The sequence below is a fragment of the Cheilinus undulatus genome, linkage group 10 (assembly GCF_018320785.1).
Source record: "Cheilinus undulatus linkage group 10, ASM1832078v1, whole genome shotgun sequence".
In the NCBI taxonomy this organism is placed as follows: domain Eukaryota; kingdom Metazoa; phylum Chordata; class Actinopteri; order Labriformes; family Labridae; genus Cheilinus; species Cheilinus undulatus.
Genome location: NC_054874.1, coordinates 3,468,014 through 3,477,199, shown reverse-complemented (window position 1 = coordinate 3,477,199; position 9,186 = coordinate 3,468,014). Strand labels below are relative to the sequence as shown.

At 39.9% G+C, this 9,186-nt stretch overlaps 1 protein-coding gene across 1 annotated transcript; it reads right to left on the bottom strand.

Moving 5' to 3' along the window:
• Positions 1-6,201: 6,201 nt before the first annotated feature.
• On the bottom strand, positions 6,202-8,475 carry LOC121516610 (E3 ubiquitin-protein ligase TRIM21-like). The gene is made up of 2 exons (XM_041797983.1): positions 8,404-8,475; positions 6,202-8,305 (listed from the first exon to the last, which is right to left on the bottom strand). Exon 2 carries the CDS (start codon positions 8,301-8,303, stop codon positions 6,666-6,668), a length of 1,638 nt encoding a protein of 545 aa, XP_041653917.1. The 5' UTR covers positions 8,304-8,305; positions 8,404-8,475; the 3' UTR covers positions 6,202-6,665.
• Between the last annotated feature and the right edge of the window lie 711 nt (positions 8,476-9,186).

The following is a 9,186-nucleotide window of genomic DNA, read 5'->3' as shown; positions in this document are numbered from 1 at the left end:
GCAAGATTATATCATATTTGTATTATAAATATGAGGTCTGCAGATTTCTTCCAGTATAATTTGTTACCCATAAAAATCTAAAAAAGTAAAGTGCAAGAAAGATTTTATAAAAAGTCAAGAATTTGGGGAAAGAAATTATTGTGTTATTACAACTTGAACTTATGAACTTGACCTTTTAAACTCATAATTTGGACTTTATTTGTCACTTTTGTTTATTAGATTCCCAATTCAAAATTTTAAGTCATATTTTGACCTTTTCAAATCCTTACTTTGGCTTTTAAATCCCATATTTTGACTTTTAAACTCATGATTTCATTTTTTCACATATTTTAACATTTTAAATGAATACATTTTACTTTATATGTCATATTTTGAACTCTAAGACTCCCAATTTTAAATTTAAGTCATATTTTTAACCTTTTAAGTCATCATTTTGAATCATTTTGAAAACTTTACTTTTGAGGTGGAAAACCACAGAATTTGATCTGAAACCACATTCTTTCTAGAAAACATAAACCTTTTCTCCTCCTAGAGTACTCCACCATGGTGGAGGAAAAAGTCGATGAAGAAATCCACCTTAGAAAGGTTGATTTACCAAATCCTGTGTAAACTCATCGTTCTCTTGTCTCCAGATTGCTCATTGCTCCAGAAACATCCGGCGGGCGAGGACGTGTGCTGCCGTTTGGTGCTAACCCCAGCACCGCTGCAGACATGGAGTATGTGTAATTTGCAGGTAGAGCTAATTCACACCTTGACAGCTCACTGTTAGAACACCACAGTTTTCATGGCTGAGTTTTGTTCTCATTCTGCTTTATTTCAACAGTGAATATTTCTCTCTCTGTGAATCTTTGCTGTTGAAACTATAAACAAGGTCTGCTTTTTAACACCCTGTCAGGAACATTTACACTAAAATAACCTTTTACAAATCTTAAATCTTCTTCCTGACGGTCCTGTTTGCTCTCTTATCATTTAAAGAGACTCCAGCATTCTTTCTGTTCTGATCTGTAACAGGATAAAAACTCCTGACTCGAGCTTTAAGGCTAAACTTAACACATCCAAGTGTCTCTAAAACTGAAGATCTGTCTTGCAGGAAAGCTAGCAGGCCTCGTCTTCATGAAGCAGACATTAGGCTATCATTGCTGTTAAACAGCAGCTTTTATTCTGAAAGGCTCTGCCTACTTCCTGAAGGTTCTGCTCGTCTCCTCTTGTCTCTCTCCTCCATCTTCAGTCTGAGAGGTCAGTAAAGCGCATCAGCTCCTGCTCTGACAGTGATAAATGTCTGTGAAGTTGTTGGCTGTAGAAAACTTCCACAGATGAAATGAAGCTTTAAAGAAAAGAATCTGAGCTGAGGGTTTTCTCTATTTGAATGACTCCAGTTCCTCCAGTGATTGTTTCAGTCTGTTTGCTCTTCCTTTAGCTACATGTAGCAGAGAGTCCATGTTTAACACAGCAGTAGTTTAAAGCTAATATCTCCCAGTAACAGCAGCAGTCTGCAGAGCATTGTTCCCTCAGACTAATGAGAACGGCCCAGTAATGGCAGATCAGTGATTACAGATGATCAGTGTTTCCCTCTGCTGCCTCTGGATCCAGATTCTCTCTCAGCTGTAGCTTCTCTAACATGAAGACAACACCCTGAAGGAGCAGAAGCTACCTGATGGATCTCTCTAACATCTGGAGCTGTGGGTTTAAAGGCTGAGAGGGTCTGAGTGTCTGCCTGCAGGTGGTCTTTAGCTTCAGTCCTCCAGATCTCTGAGGACGACTGATGGAGCAACCACTCATTAACAGACATGTGGGTTCAGTCTGGGTGAAGGACCCTGATGAGGAGATTTATCTCATTACACTTGGCTCTTCATCAGAGAACACTGAAGGACAAAGACATGTGCTCCTGTCTAGTAGAAATCTAAGCTGTTGCTTTTACTCATTATCCTCTCAGCTAAAACACTTTGTGGTTCATTTCTACAGACTTTTCCTTCTTAACGAGTCGCTCTCCTCCTCATCAGCGTCTCTTTGAAACAGCTCTTAACAAAGGCTGCCTGAGGGCTCCTCTACAAACGGCTACACTTCTCCTTCTTCTGTTGATATCAGCGTTTCTCAGCAGTCCAGGACGGCCGTCTCTGTGCAGCTCTGTTGTTCTTTCACTAAAGAAAGTGAGCGGTTAAAAAGCTGCTGCTGTGTTTGAGGAGTGTGGCTTCACTCACTGACTGGATCTGAAGCAGAAACATGTGACGTGTTTTTAGTGAGCGTAGAGATTCATCAGCGGTGTTACTGCTCCACAGGAGAAGAAGAGCAGAGGAGACGCAGTGGGACGAGTTTTCAGGACTTAATAAATCTCACTCATAGTTGAGGTTGAGATTTTTACTTCAGGTGATGATATGTGAGCTTTGACTGCAGTTTCATAAAGACTCTGTTTTCATCATTGTAGTGTGAAAAAAGAAACATAATCCTATAACCAAAGCCTTCAGAAGAGAAACTGAAGGAGCAGATTTTTGTTTGTTTGTTTGTTTGTTTGTTTGTTTTGTTTTTTTTTGTGAAATTTTAAGACAAAAAAAAGTGAAAAAATGACATCCTGTAAATCTTACATCACAAAATGACCAATCTAAAACAAACAGGAGTCCAGTGATCAGTGATCTTGTAGAAAAACAACCTCTGTGGTTCTCCTTCCATTTATTAATGTGTTACAAACTTTTGACGTACAACCTAAAGACCAGAAAGAATCCAAAATTTGTGTTTTAACACTCTAGATATGTTTGCTGTAAACATGTGAAAACACTGAGATCTACATGTGACTGAATTCTGGATTTAGACCAGTGTTACTCAACCCTGCTCAAAACCAAAGAGCCACGATCTAAGAGGTGAAAAGTGGCAAAAATGGGTTAAAGTGACAATAAAAATAAGTTAAAGGGAGAAAAATGGTCAAAAGGAGCAAAAAACAGTGCAAAGGGGAAAAATGGGCATAAAAAGTCAACTACTGGATAAAATGACAAAAACGGGGGAGAAAAAGTGGCAAACTTGGGTGAGAAGTGACGAGAAATTAGTGACAGATGGCAAAAATGGTCAAAAAATGGTAAAAACATGACAAAATATGAGTGAAAAGTGACTAAAACATGCAAATGGCTGCAGAGAGTGGCAAATATTTGGTGAAAACGTAACATTTAATGGCAAAAGGCAACTTAAATGGGTGAAAAGTGGCAAAAATGGGAAAAAATTTTAAACAATAAAAAGCAGGATAAAAGAGTCAAAAACTGGGCAAAAAGGGCAAAAAGTGGCAAAAAGAAGTGAGAGAAGAGGGCATAAAGTAGTAAAATTAGATTTAAAGTGGCAAAAAAAAACTGCAAATAAGGGCAATGGAAACATACAGGCAAATTTAAAGCAGACAATTAAAGCCAACTGTATAAGCATGGAAAACAAACTGATTAATATGACTTGCAATGGATAATTTCTGAGGTCAAAGTTTCCCTTTTTAAGGTTTTCTGGGGGAATAATTTTTCAAATTTAGACATAAAATAGCCACAAATCATCACAAAGGAGCCACATGTTAAGTATCAATGATTTAGACCATTATAAAGTTTTTCATCTCTCTCCTGGCTGGGTTTCATGTGGGCGGGGCCAATATGAGGGCTCATGATGTCATGAACCCACAGTGGGGAATGACCCCGCCCCTCTAACACTACAGTCTAAAATCACAGAGCAGTTCATCTCAGTCCAGTCTGTTGTTAGCTGATGTCACTGCCTTTATTGAAAGTTAACAGTCAGTTAAATGCTGTTTTTTGTTCATTGTGAGGTAAATTTACCAAATCTATCAGCCACAGTGGTCTATGGATCATTTAAAGCATCAGAACAGAGAGTTGAGACAGAAAACAGACTTTGTCTCTTCTTCAAAAGTTAAACAAACCTTAAAAACATGTATTTTCACTTTACAGGGCCTTTAAATTAAAGAGTAGAAATCTCATTTTCTTAATCCTCCTGATTTCCAGCCATCACTGTCCACTCCTACCACGTGTCATCCACTTTCTCCTGCACCCACAGAATCTTCATCCTTTTCATTTTCAAGAAAAGTTGAGACAAATAAAGTATTTCTTATCCACCTTCAACTGGTACTCTCTCATTTGTTAATGACACATTTGTCTGGTTGTTAAATTCTAGCGATCTGGGACCATCCTAGAGCTGCAGAGATTCTTTGACACCCCATTTCACCCCTCAGTAATAATAGAACTACTGCATGATTAACACTGTGGTCCCAGTGCACCGCTCTAATTCAGTGGTTTTCACACTTTATTTATCCAGGGCACACCTAAGATCAAGCCTGAATCTCGAGGCCCACCGTGCTCATATCTAACATGTGATACATGTGATGAAGCATCGTCTGTTTCTGCACAGCTGTAGTAATAACACATGGATGTTTAAATTCTCACGGCACACCTAAACTTACCTCAGGTACACCAGCGTGCCTCGCTACACCATCTGAGGACCACGGCTTTAGTCTGAGCTTTTTCATCATGAAGAGAAGATAAACCTTTGTTGATCCCCTGCTGGAGTAAATGTGCTTCTGCAGATAAATGACACAAATCACCAACCTCTAAGAAGAATGAGGTTTTTATTTTGGTCAAACATGCTGTTAAAGGATGCATAAATCTGGTGCTGTATTTAGTTTATTCTGTAAATATTAGAGCCATCAAATGATTAATATTTTTAGTTGTGATTAATTTCAGAATTTCATAATTTCAGCTGCTCTTTGGAAAGGGATTCATGGAGTCGTTGAATAAAAAAGAAAAAACTCCAAGGCACCCTCTACAGCATGGTCATGTGTGGACCTATCAGGACCTATCAGGTCCACACATGACCATGCTGTGAAAATAAAGGCATTTAATGCTTGTAGAGCAGGGGTGTCAAACTCAGTCACAGCTGGGGCTGGATTCTGGATTCAGGTTTAACCTGAGGGCCTAACAGGGTCACCTTTTTAACCATGAACTAGCAACCTTGTTTCATCGCTAAATAAATATGAAAAACAAAAAAGAACTTAGCACTGATGATAAACAATTATGATATTTAAAAAGATAAGAAGATCAGTTTAAAGGTTCAGAATCTGAGAAAAGTAAATTTACTAGTTCAAAAAGGTCAAAACATGAAACTAAAATTGAAAAATAATGTTTTTTAAAGGCAAACATATCAAAAAGAAAGTCAAAATCATGAGTTTAAAGGTCAAAATATGAAATTAAATTTGTCATCATGAAATTAAAAGTCACAATATGATTAAAAAAATTTAAATTGTGAGTCTGAAAGGTCAAACTATGGGATTATGAAGTCAAAGTTTGGAGTTTAAATATGAGGTAAAACATAAAATAACTGGTTAAAAGGTCAAAATATCACTTAAAATTAGAATTATGAATCTTAAAGCTCAAAATATTCTAAGAGAAGTCAAAATTATGAGTTGAAATGCTCTAAGAATGAAATTAACAGTCAATATCCTAAGTTTGAGTCCTAATTGTGAGACGCTAAATTGAAAATTTGAAATGAAAAGAAATTAATTTCTTTTCCCACATTCCTGACGTCTTATCTAAATATTTTTACTCCTTACTTTTTCAGATTTTGTGACTTAACAAGGATAAATTTACATTTTCATTCTTGAGGAAATCTGCAGACCTCAGACTGACGGGACAGTTAGAACAGAAATATGAGATGATCTTGAGGGCCGGATTTAACTGTTTGACACCTGTGTTTTAGAGCCTGTACTTTTTACTTTTACTGAAGTAAAGGAGTCAAATCAGTGCTCCTACTTTTACCAGAGTATTTTCTCACACAGGCAGATGTACTTCTACTTACGTACAGAATGTGAGGACTGTTGCCACCTCTGCTCGCTGACATAATGAACCTTACAGCAGTCATTGTGCTGCACTACTCTGGACTAAAAGGCTCATGGCTATAGCGCTAAATGTGAACAATTTAATCTTTCTAACATGATTTTTAGTGTTTTTATCTCTCGTCTGTTTTTTTTCTTATTGTTGTTAAAAAAGGACTTCACTGTTTGCAATGATTCAAACCACATTTTTATTTATGCTTGTTCACATTTCAGACAAACAGACTTCATTGACCTCAAACTGAACCAACACTCCTACAGCACAGATACTGACATTTCTCAGAACTGTTCACTCTCTGAAGACTAGCCCAGACTTTCACAGGTCACGCATTTCTCCCCTGGTTGAACACTTTCACTGCATTTATATTTCTAAAGTCCTACATCATGTAGGTCTGACTGATTCATCCAATAACAACCCTTTAACTCAGAATAGATTTCTGGAGAAACTATAGAGAGCCACAGGGAAAGAACTGAATACTAACAGTCATTCCAGTCAGTAAAAATACATTTCTATGAAATCAGCTCCTAAAACAGTGTTTATTCTTTAAAGTGCAGGTTGTCCCTAGATTATTCCCATATTAATACACTCCAAGCATCACACATTGATAGATCAGACCTGTTTTTGTTATTGCTTTGTTTACAGATAGAAACGGTCTGAGGTTTTAAAATGCATAGTCAGCTTTTATGTGTGTCTGCTTGTTTGTGTGAGGTCTACAGTCTGACTCAGCGCTGACCCTGATAGATGATAGAAACTAGATGACACCCTGGAGTTTGACCCCTCCTCCAGTCTCCCCTCCCTGTACCCTCTAACCTAATCTCCACTGTTGCAGCAGACAGGAGTGATGATCAAGGGGGCTGAGTTTTTGCCACCATCGATCCCACCGGGGCCGAAGTACGGAAAGAGTCTCTCGGTGAAGTTACATCCAGTGAAGGAGAAGATTTGCGCCCTGGCGTGGACGTCGTAGAAGGAAACTTGACCGTCCTCGTAGTCGACGAACACCCCGACCTTTTGAGGAATCTCTCTCACGGTGAGGTTGGTGGCAGGGCCGGCGTTGGCCGTGAACTCGTTCCCTTTTCTCAGCCAGATGGTCCAGTATCCGCTCTTCGGGCTCAGTCGAATGTCGCCCTTCCTGTTGATGGACTGGTTAGCCACTCCTAGATCCCACTGGGTTTTCCCCTGGACCTGGACCTCATAGTAGAACTTTCCTGCGCTGAAGCCCTCCTTGGCGAGGACATTGAGGACGTGATCGAACCTCTCTGGCTTGTCTGGGATGTTTCTCTTCCGGTCTCCGGTCTTGACTTCCTTCCCGTCCTCAGAAACGACGAGGAAAGGGTTCGCCGTGTCGGGATCCAGAGTCAGATCCACGGCGTGTCGCTGCATTTTCTTCAAGTCAGGGTCACAGAGCAGCCGGATCTCTCTGGCTACTGTGGTCTCCAGATGGATCAGCGTTCCCTGCACGGCGAACTGGTTGCTGTCTATGCTCACCTCAGACCAGTCCTTCACCTGTGGAGGAGTGATGGTGAGAGACAGGAAACGCTCCAGGAATTCAAAGGAGTCGTTGATGCCGCAGACCTGATCCAGGTCTGACTTTTTCTGCTGGATTTGGATCATCTCTCCCTCCAGCTCTTTAACGAAGCCTTTCCCCTCTTCTTCAATCTTCGTCTTCTTGGTCTGAATCACCTCACCCAGCTCCATCTGGCTCCTCCTGATGTAGTCCACCAGAGCAGCCATCACATGATTGCTGTATGCCAGCGCCTTGGCTGCATTATTTCCACTCACCTTCACTGAGTCTTGGACCTCTAGGAGTTTCTGCTGACGAGTCTGGATCAGCTGATCCATGCCTTTCTTTTCTACTCCCAGCTGGGCCTTCCTCATGTCCGCTTCCTCCTCCACGCTCACTGTTTTATGGCTTTTATGGTCACTCTTGATGCAGTCGCTGCACACAAACATCAAATCCACTTTGCAGAACAGCTCCAAAGGCTCATCATGCTGCCTGCAGAGCCTGGTCCCGAGGTCTTCCACCGGGCTGATCAGCTTGTGTTTCTTTAAGGATGAAACTCTGCGATGAGGCTCCAGATGAGCATCACAAAAAGACATGAAGCATGTTAAGCAGGACTTGGTGGCCTTTTTCTTCCTCTCTGTGCACATACCACAGAGCATGTGTCCACTTCCTGTTTGCTCAGGGATGTCACGTCTCTCTTCAGCATCCCTCTTCACCTTCTCGGCCATACCAGCAAGGACAGTGCTGACACAGAGATCCGGCATCTTTAAGTACTCCTTTTTACACAGTGGGCAGTGGAATAAAGGTTTGTTAGTGTCCCAGTGGTCTGTGATACACACACGGCAGAAGGTGTGACCACAGGGAATGGTTACAGGTTCAGTGAAGACATCCAGACAGATGGAGCACTGAAAGTTGTCCTCCACCATCAGACTTCTGTGACAGGCCATGTCTAAACACAGAGAATGAAATGATCACAGATGTCAGAGAGGCAGCAAGAGTAGGAGTGGCCTTAGAAACAGAGTTAAACATCAGAAACATCAACTTTACCTGCTAGGAGTTTTATTTGAATCCCTGAGGTCTGTGAAGAGCAGCTGAAGCACACGGCTGTTTCTCCTTTAGTTTCACTTTCTTTTAGTTTCTCTTTCAGCGCTGACGCCGAGTCTCCTCCTATTTCCTCATCCAGCTCACACAAGTTAACCCTATACACTCTCCCTGCAGAGCTCACACCACCTTATGTTTAGATCAGAGGAGCCAAACTCAACCAAGCAGGGGCCAAAATCTGAATTTAAGTCTAACCTGAGGGTTCAACAGGGTCAACATTTAACCACAAACTGTCAACCTCATTTTCACAGCTAATACATTTAAAGGGAGAAAAACTGATGATAAATGATTCTGAGATTTAAAAAAATCAAAATGATATCTGAGATAAAAAGCCAAAATATTAGTTAAAAAGGTAAAACAATGTTTTTAAAGGAAAAAATATATGAGATAGAAAGTTAAAACCATGGGTTTAAAGGTCAAGAAATGGGATCACAAATCAATCATCAAAATGAGATAAAAAATCAAAATGTTGAGTTTAAAAGGTCAAGATATGACTTAATATTCAAGACTGTGAATCTAAAAGGTCAAAATATGCCATGGAATTTTAAACTGAGTTTAAAAAGTCTAAATATGGGATTAAAACTCAAAGATAGGAGTTAAACAGGGCTGAATTTAAAATCATGATCTTGAAATTATAAAATACAACTTGAAATTTAAAATCTGAATCTAAAAGTTCACAATATGAGATAAAAAGTCAAAATGCTGAGTTTAAGTCAGAATTTTGAGATG

Coding starts and splice junctions, on each gene's coding strand:
- LOC121516610 (XM_041797983.1), bottom strand. CDS start 8,303: ATGGCCTGTCACAGAAGTCTGATGGTGGAGGACAACTTTCAGTGCTCC.